This window comes from Conger conger, chromosome 11 (assembly GCF_963514075.1).
Source record: "Conger conger chromosome 11, fConCon1.1, whole genome shotgun sequence".
Taxonomy (NCBI): Eukaryota; Metazoa; Chordata; class Actinopteri; order Anguilliformes; family Congridae; genus Conger; species Conger conger.
The window spans coordinates 7,877,873-7,898,720 of record NC_083770.1 but is presented as its reverse complement, the minus strand read 5'-3'; the positions used below and the strand labels follow the sequence as shown (position 1 = coordinate 7,898,720).

General features: G+C 41.8%; 1 protein-coding gene and 1 pseudogene across 2 annotated transcripts; one reads left to right on the top strand and one right to left on the bottom strand.

Moving 5' to 3' along the window:
- The first annotated feature begins 448 nt into the window (after window positions 1–448).
- On the top strand, window positions 449–20,350 carry LOC133141292 (coiled-coil domain-containing protein 112). Of its 2 annotated transcripts, XM_061261795.1 has the most exons (11): window positions 449–1,206; window positions 1,588–2,995; window positions 11,848–11,951; window positions 12,170–12,288; window positions 15,125–15,214; window positions 15,387–15,462; window positions 16,913–17,279; window positions 18,164–18,580; window positions 18,904–18,999; window positions 19,523–19,641; window positions 19,735–20,350. In XM_061261795.1, exons 3-11 carry the CDS (start codon window positions 11,887–11,889, stop codon window positions 19,763–19,765), a joined length of 1,380 nt encoding a protein of 459 aa, XP_061117779.1. In that variant the 5' UTR covers window positions 449–1,206; window positions 1,588–2,995; window positions 11,848–11,886; the 3' UTR covers window positions 19,766–20,350. The 2 variants fall into 2 exon arrangements, with proteins under 2 accessions (XP_061117779.1, XP_061117778.1); XM_061261794.1 differs by lacking the exons at window positions 449–1,206; window positions 1,588–2,995 and adding an exon at window positions 10,658–10,752.
- LOC133141293 (MOB kinase activator 1A-like) lies at window positions 13,392–14,079 on the bottom strand (annotated as a pseudogene).
- Window positions 20,351–20,848: the final 498 nt, after the last annotated feature.

Below are 20,848 nucleotides of genomic sequence, written 5' to 3'. Positions count from 1 at the left end.
AAGGGCAAGGTCTGTCTGTCAAACTTTTAACTGGTACTGTACAGGAAAACAATATACATTTATTTAAATACATTTAATCTGATGTTTCAACGTTTTTATGTAATCTAATTCTGAAAACCACAGGTGGCACCCCAGACAATTATTGTTGAGAAAATCAAAGCAAAATTGGCAATACAATTTTACTTTAATTTAGTTCATCTCAATCTAAATCAGGGGTCGGCAACCCTGGTCCTGGAGAGCCGCAGGGTGTGCTGGCTTTCGTCTCCACCTTAAAATAAGCAACCGATTCAGACCCAAGAAACCAGGTGAGGTGAGTTAACTGTGTAATCAACGGCTTTCATTGATCAGTTAATGCCAAGTACCAATGAAAGCCAGCACACCCTGTGGCTCTCAAGGACCTGGGTTGCTGACCCCTGGTCTAAATGAATTCCTTTGTCAGCCATCTGCATGGGAAAAGCTAAAGAACTGTCAATTCGGAAGACACAGATTGTAATTGAGCATCTCAAGTCGGGGAATGGGTACAAAAAAATACATAAACAGTTAAACACTTTAAGGGCATTATTAAAAAGGCATCAATCATATGCAGTGGTTGCAAACTTGCCAGAAAGAGAATGCAAGTTCATATTATCCCCGCAAGTGGCAAGAAAGATGGTGAGGGAGGCTATAACTAACCCAAGGATCGCAGCTTAAAAGGAAAACACCAATATTTTGGGAAATATACCTTTTTTCTGACTTAGCCAGACTTAGACAAGATGTTTTGTTGATTTCATTTTCATTTTTTCACAAGCAAAGGGTTGCACGAAGTCAGCCCTTACTGAGTACAATAACACAACATCTTGAGTTTGACTAACCTCATTGGAATTATAACTGTAAGGGAGTGAATTCAAAAAGTACCCGGTATTCTTAGCTGAAGATCTGGTTGTTTCTGCTAGGAAGCTGAGTCTTGACTCCAAGCATACTGTAATATAGTGTCTTTATCCAAAATGCTGTACAATTGATTATTCTCATTCACCCATTCACACACACAGACGGACAGACACCAACAGCACCAACCAGCTCATCTGGAGAAATTGGGGGTTGGTGTCTTGCACAGGGACATTTCGACACACTCAGGGCGGGATCGAACCGGCAACCCTCCGACTGCCAGACGACTGCTTACAACCTGAGCCAATTCTCACAACTTGTTGGAAAAGACTTATGACTCAAGTATTAAACCAGGGGTGCCAATAATTGTGGAACCTGCCTATATTTGGTTGATTCCATTGAATCATTAATAAAGAGCACTACTTTATGCATGTTGAAAAATAAAGTTTATGTGAATAAGTATTCTTTTTTTAGTTTACAGCACTTTTTGTGCATCTTTCGTTTTGTCCATGTCAGGAGCCCACAGTATGTTGATTTATTATTTGTGTGTGTGTGTAACATATTACATATTTTACCAGCAACTTGAATTGTTAAGTAGGGTGAGGAGGAGGATGGGGGACAGTTTGTGGACTTGAAGCGGAAATCATTCGGTGTTCAACAAGCTAGCCGCGATTTATGTCTGATTTCTGTCTGAATTCTGTCTTTGGTTTGGTTTGGTTTGAGGGGGTGGATTCGTTCAGAGCCGAGAAGACGCAGCGGAGCGGCTGTTTACAAGGACTGAGGATCGAGCGCCGAGGGAGCCGGGCACTCGATCTGCCTGAGAGTCCCTCCAAACGCCGGTGCCTGGCAAGGACATCCAGTCAGTGGCGTTAGCAGGCGGTGTGCATTACTCTCGATTAGACCCGATAGCTCTGCCGATACACGATCCTCTCATGCCATAGTTCTCAGCTAACCGGGAGATTATATAACTGACGCGAGCGCTGTCGGGTCTGTCTGCTCCGTGCACGTCCTCAGCAGCCACCTTTGCAGACCTCGGGGTCGTGTTGAGGCCGGACGAAAAAACGACGCTTAGCTTTCAGACAGATGTTAAAACATGCATACACACCCTGCAGAAGGCTTTAACTCCGCTTGAGCCTGCGGTGCTGCTGCTATTGCGCTAAACTGTTTTATTCAACTTAGCGCTTGATCATTGAAATGGAACAAGAAGGGCAACTCTGTCTGTGAATGACTGGAAAGAGGCCCACCTTTGATTGCACAATGTGAATTTTTTTTAAAACACTCCTTAAAATGAGAATGAGTGTCATTAGAGGTGAACGCAGTCGTTTATAAATAGTAGTATTGTCTTATTATGGAAAGGCGTACGGAAGGCTGGGAAACTAAGTCACTGTGCCTCAGAGTAACAGAGACTTCAGCCAAGCTGGTGATGATGTGTGTGTGGCCGAGTAGAAAGCCAGCAAGACAGATGGAGTCTGCCTAGTGTGGTCACATCTGTGAGTGAATTGTCCCTCACGTGTATTTTAAAATGAAATCCCACAACAACAGTTAATCCCAAACACATTCCGCTTTACAGGTAACGGACTGAAAGTTATGGGGAAAGGGATTTATCCATTTATTTTGCAGCATCAAGGAGCCCATGTTCGCATCAAATGCAATGTAACAGAAGGAGTCTATTTGAATTGAGTGTGTTTGTATTATGAAGGCCTGTGTTGTTCAGCCTTTAACCTAAATATATAACTGTAGGAAGTGTTTTTTTGGAATGAGAACTTTAACCACATTAAGCAATCTGGCTCAGGCTATTTTCTATTTTGCATTCAGTAATTGTTCTCAAACTCAGAAGTCCAGTATTATTCATGATTGGTGAAGATGAAGGTCAGATGTCAAAACCACTGCCATAGTTTCAGTTCCATTCCTTGCCTGAAGAAAGGATATGTTTATCACTGTTCAGCACTGGTCGAAGTTCAGCAAATGCGCATGGAATACATTTTGCTCAGGGAAGTTCAACTCCTGGGGCATGTTTTGTATAATTTTCAAAGACCAGATAAAAATAATTTATATTTATATGTGTATGTATGAATCTCACAGCCCAAGTCTCCCAAATCTCCCCATCTTCTACTCAACTCAACTTTAGCAGGTAAGAATGTAAATTAGTTTGTGTCATAACATAATATTTGTGTCAAGTTTTATTCAAAAATACTGTTTAAAAGTATGAAAAAATTAAATATTTAAAAGGTTGTATCTGCTTGGAGCCCATTCACTCTGGTATCTTTGAAGCTCAATATCTCAAAATCACTCAGAACACAGATAGAACGTTCTAATTCTCAGCTCACGATTTCCATTGGTTTGACTTTCATTCATGGGTTTGTGGTTGAAATATCATACTATTAAAATATATTAGGCTATTAAGCCTTTATAGTTTATTTTGGTTGTTAAAAGTAAATTAGTTGCTAGCAGGAATTTGTTTTAATTGAGGTCTTGTTAGGACCTCAAATATATCTTCCCATTTCGAATTAATCTTCCCAATATTTTATGCATTTAATAGCCCATTCTGGAAGCAGCTACCATCTGTGCACCGCTTTAAAAACCTCAACAATATGAGCTACTGACCATACATATAAACCGTTTTACAGTGTATTTGTAAAGGGTCATAATTCTCTGATTTATTAGACTCTTGTGTATGTTGCTATTTTCAAGCATTCTGTATGCCAATATTTATAAGCAGATAGCATTTGAAAGCAATAGTAGCTGTAGGTAATATACAGATGAGGGTCTGTTAAATATTTGTATAGGCCTCAAATCTGTTGCAAAATGTGTTGATGGGACTTGTTACAGAGCAACAGCAGATGGGAGCTTGTAACCTGAGGCCACAGGTTTGGATATTGCCAAAACCAGGGGCTTTCAATCAATATTGGGGACCCACTGTGTATTCGAGCTTTTGCTCCAACCATAACTGAAACCTCTGAATTGTAATTAGCTGTAAATATTTGGTGTGACCACCCTGGTGTGACTATAAAAATGCATCAATTCTCATAGGTACACTGTCCTGCAGTGTAGTAAGAAAATCAGCTGTTTGGTTGTTCCAAGCATGTTGGAGAACTTGCCACAGTTCTTCTGCACACTTTGAATCTCTTGCTTTTGGCTCTACAGATAATAAAGACAGATCAATTTTTTATCTGAAAAGTAGTCCATTACTGAATGTGCTACTTTAATGAAATACATCCATTACGCTATAAAATCAAATTTTTGGAAAATAAATGTAAATCTCAAATTTGCTCTTTTTACTGACACACTAATGACAAAAAACAAAAATAAACATCTAAGATCAAATATTTAATATATATTAGAAAATCTATGGTACCTAAGATATTGCCTTTTACACAGTACTGTACGTCTATTAAAGGCCACACTGTCTCAGAAATGGATGTGTACAGTGTCAAAATCTCAGAAATCTTAATAAATAACAACCAATGGTTTACTTTTCTCATTGGGGTCCTAAGGACTCAAAGTGCCAACACCTAGCCACTGAAACAACAAAAAAAAAAAAAAAAAAAGTAATAGTTAAAATACAACGCTAATGGAACACCTGCATAATATTCAAATGTATTTCACAACAAAATGTGATCAAGAGATTTGCTGTAATGAAAACCAGAGTTCACACTGGGTCTCCGGGTCTGAAAACCATCTGGCTTATGCCTAAATGAATGAACACATGCATATACAGTAATGCTGCCCTCATCCATTTACAAATGTAACTAGATCAAACCTGTCACTGTGAATAACAGTATTTTTTTAAACTGCACATGTATGCCCATTTAATCCAATTGGACAAAACATTTTGAATATTATTTTTATATTGCTGATGTTCTTCTATTCAGAATTTTGACTGAATATTCTCTGGTTAACTGGAATGTCATTCCAAGTTATCTGTTTCTATGACATATTTATGTATTTATGTATTACTAAGACACACACACAGTGCAGAAATCTGAGATCACCTCAGTGTTTAACTCCTCACCTCAATTAGCCTCTAATCTCATAGTTATAAAATCCACCTCTTTGGTGTGTACAGCATTTCGTCCATGGCTGTGGTGCATAGCACGGCTGCTGTGGATGTTTCCACATCACCTTGGTATGGACTGAATCTTGTACCTCAAGGCGACCTGAAGGCACCCTTTCTCTTACGCATTCACAGTTCCCCGACTACTGGATGCAATTGAGGTCGCATGTCTAGCTTGGCAGTCAACACCTACCTTAACCTGGAACTCAGCAACAAACTGCAAGCCATTATACGCTCAGCTCTCTCGATCTACACTGGAACATATTCCGGAACATACTTTCCTTAGCTTCAGCTGTTAATCATTGATACTTTGAGCTGGCTTGCTCTTCAAGTTTGCCCAGCTTTGCAGTCTATTATGACAAAGTGGATGAGCTCTCAGTGTTTCTCTTTGGTTGCTATTGGGGGATTAAGCAAAAATAAAAATAATTTAATCTATTTCTAAACTAAAATATGGGGTTTTCTTGGGGGGCTTTCACCCTTTTAAAATGAACTTCCTCAAATGGCACGACAGGAGTATGTATAACCGTACGGTATTCCATCAGGACACCCCCGTCTTAGATCAAAAATGTTAGATTTTCCTCATTTTGTTGTTTTTACTATCACTCACGGGAATACATTACTCCATTATGAAAGCATCTTTGTGCTTCCTCACTCGGAATAGGGCTGTTAGATAGTTGTGTTGGAGGAAAAGGCTTGAACCAGCCAAAACAAAGATGTGTCACCACATTTCTCCAGCTTCCTGATAGTGAAAGACATAAAAAAGAATAGGCACCTCTCCCACAGAAAATGGCTCGTATAGATATAAGCCTCTTTCACAGCTTTATCAAAGAAAATATTATTAAGAAAATGAATTGGTGTGAATTTCATAGCTGGTTTCTAATACATAATATAAATATCAAATTAAGCATTATCAATTATCATGTTGACTCTTTATCTTTTATCTTTTGGAAAGAGATAGGGAAAATCTGATAGCATCCATCACAGGCCGAAAGGAATGCACTCTCCTCTGGGCAAGACAATGTATAATTTATTTTGATAAGAATACAATGTAAATCCAAATGTAAATCCCAAATTATCAAAGTTTGGCCCAAAATAGCCAACATAAGGCCATTGCCACACAGTTTGTCTCACCACGAAGTGTCATACACCATAAAAACCTATGGTTTCCATGAATCGGTGATGTATGCCTTAGTAAACACAAGGTTGTTTACCTTCCTAGTTTAAGGCCACGTGACCCCACCTTCACAGGAAGCCTTCCCCTGAACTTGTGAACCTAATGGAGGTGTCTGAAATCAATATAAAATGGTGTCAGTGCGATGGTGTCACATCAGGCTGCGCTTGGTCCGCCCAGCTAAGTATAAAGTCTTATACAGCCGTTTTTGCGGGAGAAATTATCCTGCAGTGAACCCGTCTCATAGCTCCTTCACCGACATGCAACGGTGTCACTGTAGAGGCCTTGCAGATGTACAGGGGGTAGAATATACTGCCAGCGTGCGCGTGTGGCATTCTGTGACGCAAATACCGTTCTAAGAAATACAGTCCTCATGATTTCAGAATAGCTTGAGTGGCGTTTGGCTTTGCCGACGCTTCTGAACTGTTATTAATAGCCCTGGAAACACAGCGATCCTTCCTGACCCCCTCAACCTTCTTCCCACCGCAACAAAGTAAAAGGCCACGTCAGGTAACATTTTCGCTAAACGGAGTATTCCCTTCCCTCTCACCTCACTTGCCCCGTGGAACCTGCCTCTGCCTTGGGGACCGCACAGTGAGGTGCCATGGTTTGTCCACTGTAGGAATAGCACGCATATCATATAGGAAATCAGATCCAGCCTGGTGCTCCGTTTTGCTGACACATCGCTGCTGCAGGGTGTGGCTGTTCGCTGGACAGTTTGTAATTATTACTTTTGCGGACACATCAGTGCAGATAATAAAGGGCCAGATTGTTTTTACAATGATATTTATTTTTACTAATGACCATGGTTGGTTTAAAACTCATTCAGGCAATGATATAAAGTGCTTCACAGATTCTTTTAACAGTACATTGTTTAACAGGGGTAGTCCCAAGCAACCAATGCAGGTATTATACAGTACATATGGAATCATATTAATAAAGGACCGTCAATAAGTCTATGCATTTGGTGTTTCTTCCAGATTGGCAGAAGAGTTTCTGTAGTTAAAAGAAGTAATTCAAAAAATTTGAAGTGGGAGCCGTTATGTTGATTCCATATCCGTGCAGACGGATATGTTCAATATCTGTCTTAAAATTGCACCAAGTATATTCGGTACAAACAAATAGACAGAGCTTCCATTAAACTTTATTTCAATGTCACATGAAGTAGTGCTTTAATTTCTGATTACACAAACACTGTATACACACTGCAGTCATGAAGGGCTTATGAAACAAACTGTAGTGGCATTGTGATGGTGGTTATTTCATAAGATGCAGGAGTGAGAATATGGGTGTCGTGATTGGCCATTTGCAATCCCAGACACTCAAAGAGTTACTGAAACAATGTGGGTTAATCATTTACTTCACCGATCATTCACCTTCAAAGGCTGATAGCAATATTGCAATCATTGGCCACTGGTGACCAATAATGTTCATGAATATCTGGGCCCAGATTTTTTTTTTTAAATAAAAAAAATGCTCAAGCTAGGCTTCTAAACAGCTGGTAGCTGGTTGACCAGTTCAGTTCAGACCAACTCCCACATTGACATGTTTTGAAACAGCTTAAAGATTTGAAATCTGACAGGGCTGAATAAATGTCCAAAACAAACAGCCATACCAGTAAGAAGCTTGCCTCACCTCAAGTGCAGTAAAATATAAACAACGGGCTTAACTCAATATCATTCATAAAGAGGTAGAATGTAGGGGCGTGCAGTGTAAGGTTTAATCATTCAAAAATATTCCACTGGCCACAAACCAATCAACACACACCCACACACACACACACACTGTAAAGAAATTCCCTCCATCCTCAAAGGAATGTTTTACTCCGTGGCTAAGATAGCCGTTGACGACAAAGGCACGTGTCAGGGCTGGAGACCGAAGACTGCCCTTTACGACACCAAACAAGTTGCTGTGACGTAAATGGAGTGCTCAACGTCACGGTCTGCCACAAGGGCTCACAGCTTTCAGAGGCCACTGCTCACCTGTCACAGTCCTCATTACGGTTGACCAGGGGGCTGAGCTTCGAAGAGTGCTCTGTCTTTAAGAGATCTGCGCATTCACAGACCTAAATTTCCCATCTGGATTGACCTATTTTTTCCCCATTATAAAATGAGTTCCTTCTGGATGTTTCCATTTCCCATTTCCCATTTCCTCTCAATGCCACGCTGTTGTGACATTAGGTCAGGGGATGCATTTAACCCTTCTTTTGGCGCTTTCAGAAAGGAGAGGCTGCGATGAGTGTTTTTTATCTGCACAATGCTGACATTTTTAATAACACGAGCATTGTTTTGTCACATTCTTCAAAGTTTGTCAAAAATGCAATTAGGTATTATCTTCCTGTTGCGAAGATCTTCAGAATGAAGGAACAAAGTATCACCACTTTTAGGCCATTACAAGAAGGTCTCCTTACAGTTTCCAGAGATTCTTTCAAATATCACCTTGATAAATTTCAACCCACCGGAAGTATGCAGGGGGTCTCCACCCTGACCCTGCGATCTTTCTCACGGATGATCTTTCTCTAAAAGGGCACCCTGCTTGCGCATTGGGATCGTTTAGCGTTAGCCACCGAAGGAAATGCACTCTCTGGGTGCTCTCTCTCCTCAGGGTTTGGTGGTTCTCCCTGATACAGGGTGACCTTAAGAGTCCTTTAAGATACAAACACATCTCGCCGCAGGACGTGGCCCACTCGAATTTCACACACGGAGCAGTGGCAGTGGTCTGACGACAGCAAAATTTATTGCATCTTGGAGTGGAGACCCTCCGAAGTCTGAAGCCCACAATATCGCCGATGACAAGCTCCGTTAAGCCGACTTAACGCTGTCAATCGAACACGACCGCCCAAGCAGGAAACGCTGTTCTGGGAAGGCCAAATTTGAGATTTTTTTTTTTTTTAAACGGAATTAAAATTAAACAAGCCACCTTTGACATACAATATGAAAGGTCTAAACTAAGGGTAAAGGCCCGTACAGCATTTCCTTGAGTTTGATGCCAGGAAATGACCTGATAAACTTATCACCATATTTTTTTACAAAGATATGCAAACAGATTTTTTGGAGCAAGTACTCCCATCACATGTTACAATAAATACACTCTCTCATTATTACCAACCCATTATGCACATGTTTAAGACAAGCAGGTCTGCCAATGGCAACAATAAGATTGGTATCAAATTTTAAGTCTAAATCCAGTTGTGGGACGCATATTTTACATAGATTTCTTTTTTAAAAGATTAATAGTGGAAAATACTCACACGTTGTGGATAATGTGTATCAAGTTATGGTAATGAGGAGGCAGATGAACACTGCCACATCATTAAATTCACAATTATTCTCCCAGTAACCAGAAATTGAAAAATGTTCTAAAAAATGTCTGTCGTTTACACTTAACAATGATCACTCAATTACAAAAACGTCATTTATTTTGTAAATTATATCACCAAAGGCCATGAGAAAGTACACTCATGCAAGCACACAGTAGCAACAGATAAAGATTTCATCCAAAATTAGCCTCAGATGCACTCAGCATGTTCAAGGGAGCTCAACTCAAGAACGGTGCATGCTGTATATACTTTGCCAGAGGGTATCCATTACCAAAGCACTGCAACTACTTTACATTGAACATTTGCTAAAATTACAGGTACAAAATCTTCTGTAAGGTAATTGGAGGTGAGCGCTGCAGCCCATAGCTGTGCAGCCATAGACATCTGATATTCAGGAATTAAAGAGTTCAGAGTCACTATATTCAGTTCAGAGTTGCCTATATACAGTCCCCTTCAAAATGGTGACAGTCCCTGGAAGTCCTGCGACCAACTGCCAGTGACGTCGCTGTTTGTTCCACAGACTCATTCTTTCTGGTTGAGTTGGAGGGGAAATCGGGAAGCCACTTCCCCTTACCAAAATCTCTTAGGGCTTGTTGCTGTTTATGTTGTTAAGACAACTATGACTTCACACCAAGAGCACAGAATATTTCAGATGTCACCACTCAGTGGATTTGAGTTGCTATTCATAGTTACATGCTCTTTAGATTCAATACAGACCTGGTGTACTTCCAAAATGAAACCTGTCATTTGCCATATTGGAGAAGAAGAGATATTGCACTTACGATGACTGTTGTCTTTTGTTTAGAACAGCCCTTCGTGTGTATTTTACTAGTTATGGATTTGATGCTTTATCCTATGGAAGAACCTATGCACTTGTAATTCGCTTTCGATTAAAAGCGTCTGCTAAATGACCAAAATGTAAAATGTAGGAGAAACAAGCTAGGCTAATAAAATATGACTAAAATATGTTTGACAACCCCCAAGCCGTATCACATTAAGTTATGCTGTTCGTACAATGCCCATGATGTAAATGCTTGCTTTCTATATACGTTTTAGGAAAGACATGGAATTAGAACCTTTTGCGTAATTCTACTCATCATAGAATGCAATGCACGGTCTGTTCAGACGAATAAAGTAGTCTCCACGTTTTAGTATTTTTCCCCATAGTCCCTCGGCTGTGCGAACAGATACATCTATGGGGTGAGCTTCCCCTGCTGGTGTAAAATGATAATAACAACTTAGGGTCAACCATTAGTCTTTACTTCAGCTTTGTCACTAAAGTTTTCGTATTCAAAATATAAAATGGCTTCCCTAGCAACAGCGGCGTCTGATGCACTTCAAGACGTAAGTAGTTATTGAATAATTGCATAAATCTAAGGTCTAATGTACGTTCCTAACGGTCGCTTTTGCTTGTGTTGTATATTGGTAGTTTAGCTCCCACGGTGCATAATAAAAATCGTAGCTTGCTTGCAAACTGACAAGCTAAATTAGGTTAACTACGTTGCTAACAGGCTGCTATTCCAAGTCTTCCAGCTTGCTAAATTATTTGGATAAAGGCGCTATATAAATGCCTGCCATTTACCATTTACCATAATGATTTAGCTCACTAATCACTGATGTGGAATATAGCTGGTCTCATTGAAATACTTAATTTGAGCTATAATTAAATTGAAAAAAAAACGATGTAAAATGTAAAATAGTAGCCGGCTATTATTATAAGCAAGCTAGCTAGCTATATATTTTGGCTCGTTGTCGACTTGACAGAGCATTTGCACGTTTGGTAATAATGTAATGTTAGGAATGCATAGATAGCCAGTAAACCTATACTAAGTTGCATAACATCTGTTATCAAGCTGTTTAGCATTGTGTTTAAGGGTGCAACAGTAGCACCCTTCAACACCTGGAATAATGCAAAAAATAAAACATCCTCCTGATTCCCAATCCTATTCCAAGATCTCTTGAGTAATATGTGTCCAATATGCCAGGATTTTATCTTTACAGAGCTGCTCAGACTTGATGCAGTTAGGTTGCAGTATCTAGCAGGGTTTACATCTAGCTGTTAAATGAATTTACATAAATGACAATCTGAGGCAATGATAATTTGAATGAAGTTGTTAGCGTTTGAGGATATAGTATACAGTAAAACAACCTTTTATAGTCATCCAGGATCAGAACTGAGCATCTCCAATAAAAAATTCTAGGCAAAAACGCTAAAGATGTTATGAAACCTTTTCATCCCTTTTTTTTTTTGACGCGTCAAATTGATCATTAAATTGATATCAGTTCTGACTAATTGTGAGAATTAAGTGGCAATTATTTTTAACAGAGCATAACTTGACCTAGCTAACTGCTTTGAAATTAGAATTTGGATCAAAACAAGTATCATTCAAATTATTGTCAAGATAAATCTCACAGTAGCCACAATTGTTGTTTTCTCAGGGCGGGGATGACCATGGCCACCATGCTAATCAGTCCAGGATGGAGAACGTTTCCCAGGGAAAAAAGATACACTTCCTTCGAACTGCAGAGCAGCTCAGAAGACAGTATGTACCTGAATGTACAGAAAAGCAGTATAAATTTTGGAGAGAGTGCACTATTTATTGGACACAGGAGCTTGACATAACATAGCCTAATGTTGATGTGGAATCTCTCAACTGTTATTTTACCTTTATTTATGAATTTTATGAAATCTGAATTATCTTGCTTTGTTTAAAATTGTGTTTTTTTTTAGCTATCTGTCTCTTCATTTTTGCAAATACAGGGTTGACAAACTTGAAAAAGAAAAGACCCTGAGCAACCAAAGCAAGAATATATTTAGAGACGACTCTGGAACAGTAGAAGAATCTGAAATCAAACTCAGGCATGACCGTACAACTGAGGGTATGTTGTGACTTAATGTCAGATAATATTTGGACTCTTTAGCCAATCAATTATTTAATACATCTAGACTAAGTGGTGAAATGCCAAAAACCAGCAGGCATCGTGGTCTTGTTCAGATCACACTAAATCTGCTTCTGTCAGTTTCCATTGTAAATTCATTTGTAGTTTACAGCATTTCAGTTGTTGAAACACAAGGTTCTTAATTTAGTCCAAATAGCAGCAATCACAGATTTAGCTATGCGTTTGCCCTTAAGACTTGGAAAAAAAAAACTGAAAAAGATTGAATTAAAAATTAAAAATTAAAATTTTTCAGTTGCCATTTTGTTCTAATTGTTCTAAAGTTGAATAAAATCAGTGGGTGAGCAATTGTTGTTCATGGTGGGCTGACTAACAGTTCACAATTCCTCCTTCATAAACTCAACATCCCAGCATCCTCTCCAGCATCTGCCCCTCAGTCATTTAGTCAGTACATACTGCAATGGTATTAAATAGTAAATGGTAAATGGTTGGCATTTATATAGCGCCTTTATCCAAAGCGCTGTACAATTGATGCTTCTCATTCACCCATTCATACACACACTCACACACCGACGGCATTTGGCTGCCATGCAAGGTGCCGATCAGCTCGTCAGGAGCATTTAGGGGTTAGGTGTCTTACTCAGGGACACTTCGACACAGCCCAGGCGGGGGATCGAACCGGCAACCCTCCGACTGCCAGACGACTGCCCCTACTGCCTGAGCCATGTCGCCCCACAGACAGACAGACTGACAGAGAGGATCACAGGTAGACTTTACAGAGAATCACAGACAGACTGACAGAGAATCACAGATGTTTACAGAGAGAATCACAGGCAGACTTTACAAAGTGAATCATAGATGTTTAGAAAGAGAATTACAGACTGACAGAGAGGATCACAGATGTTTACAGAGAGAATCACAGACTGACAGAGAGGATCACAGATGTTCACAGAGAGAATCACAGACAGACTTTACAGAGAGAATCACAGACAAACTGACAAAGAGGATCACAGACAGACTGACAGAGAGAATCACAGATGTTCACAGAGAAAATCACTAACAGACTGACTGAGAGGATTTTGACTCTATCTGTCCTTGGATCCCAGCTTCTCGATCAGGTCCTGCAGTGGGGCCAGCTCCCTCCGATCGATCAGGCTGAACTCCTGTATGAAGTAGATGACGTGTTTGAAGGAGGTGTTGAGGTGGGCCTCCTCCTGACAGAGTCGAAGTGCTGGTGGTAGATATGAGCGTAGACCCGGAACAGCCTCTTCAGGATGGTCTTGGCCACAGACAGGAAGTTCTTCGGGAAGGGCACTCCGATCTTGGAGGGGAAGAGAGTCTCGTCGTCCAGCTGGTCCTGCACCCAGGTCATCAGATAGTCAATGTATTTGGGGGCTGAGCATTTGATGGGCTTCTTAATGTTGGTGCCGTCGGCCCAGTGGTACTCATACCTGGGCCCCGCAGACATGACGGCACAGCTGATCTCTGTGCAGAACTCTGTGATGGTGCCGTACAGCATGTTGATCTGGTTAAAGAAATCCACCGTGTTAACGGCAATCCACTCGTTGAGGTCTTCTCCCTCCGGCAACATCACAGCCTGCCGCAGATTCCCGCTGCCCAGTGTGGCCTTGGCGTGCTTCAGCAGGTCGTACTGGTGGGAGCCTTCTGGAATGTTCTTCTTTGGCTTGAAGGTCTTTGAGGAACGATTACTGAAAAGGAAACTCATGGCAGCAGACGAGCAAACTGTTCAATGCGGACACGAAGAAAAGTTTCAACAGAGTATTAACAGAAAGAGGAATCCCTCCTTCCCTGAAGCCTGTGATGCCAGGAGCACCTTGGCTCAGGCAGTAAGAGCAGTCATCTGGCAGTCGGAGGGTTGCCAGTTCCTTCCCCCGCCCGGGCTGTGTCGAAGTGTCCCTGAGCAAGACACCTAACCCCTAAATGCTCCTGACGAGCTGGTTGGTGCCTTGCATGGCAGCCAATCGCCGTCGGTGTGTGAGTGTGTGTATGAATCAAGAAGCATCAATTGTACAGCGCTTGTAAAGGCGCTATATGAAAATGCCAACCAACCTTGCAAAAGAGGCTTTTGTTTCATTTTTTTTTTTTTAAAGAATCTTGATATATAAAGGGTTAATAAAAATCTATTAAAATATCTCACCCTCATAGCCCTTCTGTCACTTTGCGGATGATTGGCTCTTCACTTTAAAAGCCTCTTTAGGTTACAGGCTGGTAACACTTTGCCTTCTGAAGTGCCTTTCATCTGTCCTTTTTCCATTAGCACGGGCAGCCCACCTATCTATGTGTGTACCTGTTATCGCTGGAGAGTACTCTCCACAGACCTACTCTTCAGACCAGTGTTTCCATCCGCATTTTCACATTGCAATTGGCTTTTTAATTTCATTTCATGTGCCTGAATGGAACAGATATGGCAAGGAATTTCAGTGACAAAGGCACTTCTTTATAAGAAAAAGAAAAAGAAAAAAAAAAGATGTGATTTTAGCCACACACATGCACACACACACCCACATGTGTGCACACACATGCGCGCACACACCCACATGTGCGCACACACACACACACACACACACACACACACGCACACAAAACCTCTTAATGCTCTGTTAAAGGGCCGTTGGCAGTTTTCCTCTTTGCTCTGGATCCAGCGGTGTGGGCGTTAAGATTCTCCTATTTTTTCCTCTTCAGAATCCGATTTATTCCAGCTTGGCGGTAATGGCACGGTATTGGGATTTCCAGTACTGACGACGCAGGGCTCCAAAACATCAGTCACAACTGTTGTTTGTGTCCTTTTCTCTGACAGTAATGAAACTGCAGCAGCAACTGAAGAAAATTCGCAATGGTGTAAACAGGTTCCAGAGACAGCTGATAGATGTGAAACCCACCCCAGAATGTAAGGCCTAGCTTCAGCAGAACGGCACTCTCGTCTTCAACGGAAATAAGCTGCAGTATTTATTATCGTTTATTTTGTTTGTGCTTTCCATTATTTGAGAGCTTTTTGCTGCATTATCTCAGCACCGAAAAGCTGGCTGGCGTTACTCCAAACATTCTTTCTTTTTTTTCAGTAATCGAGAAGCTGAAAGAAATTATTACCAAAGTTGAAACTTCCATCAGCACTTTCAAAGAAGATAAACGGCAAAGGTATGCGAATGGATGTTAAAGGTACAATAGGTAATTTCGGACTCAAGAGAGGAATTGCAGCAACAAACACCCTCAAACGACAACACCGTTTATCCCTCCCCCTTCTCTGTGAACGTGCTGACGTTGAAAAGCCATTGGCTGTGGCAATTAGAACCAATTTTCAACCAATGGGCTTGAATTATTGTACAGTCATACAATGTTTTGGTGAGTGTCGGGCCATCAACTGTATATTTTGAAACCCAAATTTAAGGACTATAAACACAGGCAGAGGGTGAGTCAACATGTCAGTGAGTTTTTTTCAATGATAGGAAGGGATTTGTTTTAACACAAAAATCTTACCTATTCTACGTTTAAGTATTTTTTTCTACAGCCTGCAAACAAGATTGTCGAAGTGTGCAGAATTAACTCTTTCACTTTAATGTATAGACCTGCTATTACTGGCATTCAGACATTTACATTTACACTTGTTACACATTTGAAATTTGCATTATTTCAAAATTCTATTATATAAAAAAACGGAGCAACTTATTTTCAGGTGTATGCCTCTCAATTATTTTACACATTTAACACTGTACAATCATTAATGTTTGAAGTTATTTATGATGGTCATTCATATGTCTGTACAGCAGTTCCATTACCGGAGGGCCGATTAGCTAATTAGTGCAATATACATACGGCTGTTCGCTCATAAATTAGTTCACAGTAAAATGTGTGATACAGGGACGGAGCGGTGATCGGCTGTGATTCACAGGTTTATTAGCAGACAGCTAAAACCACACATCATATAAATGACTGGGTCCAGTTAAATAATTGAGTTGGCAATAAATCTGCCCCTGCACTACAGTATACTAAAGCACTGCAGTATACTAAAGCACTACAGTATACTAAAGCACTACAGTATACTAAAGCACTGCAGTATACTAAAGCACTGCAGTACACTAAAGCACTACAGTATACTAAAGCACTACAGTGTACTAAAGCACTGCAGTATACTAAAGCACTGCAGTATACTAAAGCACTACAGTATACCAAAGCACTGCAGTACACTAAAGGCCCACACACATATTTCTGAACTTTTCTTATCATCCTGGAGCTTTGAGTTTGTGTTCCATATCAATCCAAGTGAAACAATTGCAGTCTTAGTTGATGTTTGCATATTTTAGGGTCTAACTGCTATTTATTTGAGCTGTTTGTCACGTAAATGTAAATGTAATGTAAAACGATTTCACACGTGATGCATGTTTTTGCATAATTATCGAATGATGTTTCCAAATGTTAACACAGAGGGGAGGGGGAGGGGGAATTGGGACTTTAGGGACTTTTCAAAAACCCTACGTCACTGCTCTTTGCGAACGTTTTGTGGGCGTTTTAGATCCTAAAACCAGGAAGAGAACGCTGATGCGTGCGGGTCTTTAACGGTTCTCCTCCCTCTCTGAACTCTGTCGTTCAGTTACGAGGAGCTCCTGAAAAGGGAGTACACGTACTGGCAGGAGGTGTGCTCCTTGGAGAAGAAGATCGGGCTCTGGGCTTCGGCTGGGCCCTCGGCGGGTTTGAAGGCCCCCCCGGCCCACCCGGCCAAGCTGTGCCTGACCAAGACCCTCCCCCCGGAGGTGAACGAGCTGGAGAGGTTCCTCTTGCTGACGGGGGGGCGGCAGGGAGGCTGGGACCAGTACGACCACGAGGTCTTTCTCCGGGAGAGGGCCAAGAGGAGCGGGAGGGAGGCTGTCCCCCACGTGCCGGGCAAGAGGGAGGAGGAGGTGGAGGAGCACGAGGAGTGGTACCAGAAACTGCTCCTCCTGGAGGAGAAGAAGAAGGAGGTGAGGCCGTGGTTTGGGTTCTCCCTTCCTCCGGTTGGTAAAGATGTGCGTGGAGCTCCAGTGTGTGGGATCCGCTGAGTTGTTCCTGTTGCTCTCGCACAGAGCAGCACCTGGTTTGATGTGCGAATAGTCATCGTTACCTACGCCGCCCCCTCATTCTTCAGACTTGAATTTTAAATGTCATCAAAATGTTTTTGTTCTACATAATGTTTCATGGTCGGTTTTGTTTTCTCTAGTTTTTTTCCTGAAAAACGGAAACCTTTTCATAGATTATAGCTCGCAAATTCTTGGGACATATTCATGCAACAAAAACAAAATACAGCTCTCAGAATCTCAACCAATGAAGATCTTCACTATTAGGGCTACCCAACAGCTGCAACCCAGGGTGTGTTTGCAGGTGTCTATACAGCTCGAGCTCCTTCAGAATCGGTTTGGATTAAATGTATTCAGTGTAGCACCTAAATTACAATTCCTGTATGTTTATCAGCCAGCCCTTCAGTTTACTTGACCAGGTGTGAAGACCCTCTCCCTACTTTTGAACCACACCTTACAGCCTCTACTTCACTGTTGAATGTTCTCATGTGCATGCTTGCTAACCACTTGCTAGCATGCCTGCTAATAATATTAGCATTAAATTGCATTACATTACAGTTATTTAGCTGACGCTTTTATCCGAAGCGACTTGCAGTTGATTAGACTAAGCAGGGACCAATCCCCTCTGGAGCAATGTTGGGTTAAGGGCCTTGCGCAAGGGCTCAACATTTGCACTCATCTTATGGGGCTTGAACCACCAACCTGCCCAGTGAAGTATATAGGCGGTCCCGATACTAGAAGTATTGCTAACGTTACGTACCACTCACCTGTACATAACGCTTGGCCTCCAGGCGATCTACAAATGGAAAAGCCGGAAGCAGTGGCAGAGAGAGCAGGAGCTGAAACGGCAGAAGGAGAAGGAGGACGCGGCAAGGCGGGAGGAGGCGCGGCAGGCAGAGGAGGCGCAGCAGCAGGCCGAGGCGGGGCGGAGGGAGGCGGCGGCCCGGCTGGAGGCCTGGAAGGCCGGGCGGAGGGCCGAGGAGGACGCCGAGCGGGAGAGGCTCGTCCGGGAGGAGGTGCGCCAGAGGAAGAGGGCCAAGGAGGAGCGGCGGAGGCAGCAGGAGGCCAAGCTGGCTCTGGAGGTGCACGTTCGGGCGCGCAAGCACCAGCAGGAGCTCCTCCTCATGGAGAAGGAGTGCCGGGAGCAGGAGGAGATGGAGGAGAGGCAGAGGGCCGCCTCCATTGGGATCAAGATCTTCCAGGAGAGGGTGAGCCTCACGAGGCAGGAGAGGGTCACCCAGGGACTGAGGAGTCTGGGGCTGCTATTGTCTGAAGCAGCTCATTTTGAAGTTACCCCTTGCGATATTGCCTGTGAAGGGGTCTTGGTTGAGATTATCACTGTAGAAAGGCAATATTGGTTAAGGTTACTGAAACAGCCAACAGCGTGAAAGCTTTAATAAACAATCTGAAACATAATTTATTGCTTATCACATAACACGTTGCGTTACTGAACATTTTCTGATGACACATATTCTAGTGAAATGCATATTGTGAATGTGCACTAAAAAGGCGTGGTCATGTTCGGCTTTAGGATATTTGCAGGCTGGAGGCGAAACTCCAGGAGAAACAAGACAAGGAGGAGGAGGAGGCGGAACGGCAGAAGAAGCTGGCCAGGATGAAGGAGAAAGTGAGTGGTGTGCAGTGGCCCAGAAGAGTGCTCTGTGGGTTCTATACAGGAGAATAAAATGCAGTGCAGTCTTTGTGTATTCGTCTATATTTTTTAAATCCCTAGTGGGAAGAAAAACACTTAACAGCAGTCGGGGGGAAATCTCAGGAGGAACCCAGCTACAGTGGAGACAGGGAGCCCATCCTGTTGCCCGTGTTTAAAATGTAAAATGCCAAACTCTCTGTTCTGTATGGGTACGGGATACCCTCCGGCAGCCCTTACCCTAACAGCAGATCCTCCTGTGCCAGAGTAAGAGCTGCTCTCTGAACGTTTCCTTTAGTCACTGATGGCTGATGGACAGTTCATCATGGTCATTCAGTTGAAATGGGTGGCAGTCAAGCTCACAGTCCTTGTATCAGTCCAGCTTTCGCTGTGTCGTAATGAGGTATGCGCATAACTGTTTTTGTACAAAATGCAGATGTACCGGTTTGTACTTTAGAACCGCACTCCGGCTTACTGTCTGCTGTCTGTGGAAACGATTCAGGTGGAGGCGCACATCGGCCGAGACCCGTCGAGACTGTGCCAGCTCACCAAGGGGTGGCAGGAACGTACCAAAGTCATCGGGCCGACGGGGGGAGGCCCCGTGTCACAGACATTCCACAGGTACGTCTCATATGCTGTGATACAAACGCACGCAAACTGCAGACCGTCTTATTGGCTGAGCGTAACGCTTGTGTGCATGATGTCACCTTTCAGAGCTGTGCCGAGCTGGAGACAAGACCTATGACCGGGAATCCCGCCTTCCAGAACCGCACTCAACGTTTGTAAACACATACTGTGCATATTCTCGTGTAGTACTTGTGCATTGTGGAAACATTATTTTCCCACCAGCCTGTTTTGTATTGAATGTATTGGTGTATTAGACACTTGGAAGTAATTTTTTTTAAGTGCTTTTTTTTATTTTTATATTTCAGTATGTTCCTTTAATATAATATTCCAAACCCACCTCCAATGTGATTTTCTCAAGCAGGAAAAACAGGAATGGAATGTGGGTACAGAACAAGTTGTTTAACCGAAAAAATAGCAAATAGTGGTAAAATGTAAGCCTAAGAGAGTAGTTTAGGAATTGTATCTTAAAGGTGAGTGATACAGATGTAACCACAGATATGTCAATGGAGCCTTGTGTGTGTAAGAAGAGTAGCATTTTATATCATGTCGAACATGATCAACTTCCAGCAGCATGCGTTTATTATATCCAATACAACAGTGCACATTTATAACCATTGTCAAACTGTTCAGCTATGAAACTGAAGAACTCAATCGCAAATATTGCTGCTAAGAAATAAAAGCACTAAGTAATTATACTTGAAAATGTCTGTCTGTCTTCTCTATCAATATTGTATTTTGTACATGTATTTGATCTCATAAAATTACATGCAAACTGCTGATGAAATATCCTACTGTACTGTGGATCATTCCTCTATACTGCTCTGCTGCAAGAAATCCAAAATAACATTTCCTTGCCTGATGGTTGACTACCTTATCACACATATTAATGCAACAATGTTCTGTGTCTGTATTACTGTACATCAGCCAATCATCTCAGTTTTATTTTGTCTGTTATGCGAGAGACTGCTTTATTAAGACTAGCTTTCAGAGTATGAATGTAAGTGTAAACTGAAACCTATATGAAAAGAGGAATCCGCAAATTGTACTTATCAATTGAAAATACAACTGAGAAATGTATGGATTTGTCAAACTAATTTGATTTTGCATTTCCAATAAACGTTCTAATCTAATACAAACTGCATCACCGTAGAGATTAACCCAAATTACTGATCATATTTTTTGGGAATAAGAGCAAAATTAC

Excerpts from the sequence above, each read along its gene's own strand:
- LOC133141292 (XM_061261794.1), top strand. The coding sequence starts at position 10,711 with ATGGCTTCCCTAGCAACAGCGGCGTCTGATGCACTTCAAGAC. Across the intron at positions 15,463-16,912 it reads AAAGAAGATAAACGGCAAAG|TTACGAGGAGCTCCTGAAAA; the intron begins GTATGCGAATGG and ends TCTGTCGTTCAG. Across the intron at positions 19,642-19,734 it reads GTGTCACAGACATTCCACAG|AGCTGTGCCGAGCTGGAGAC; the intron begins GTACGTCTCATA and ends GTCACCTTTCAG.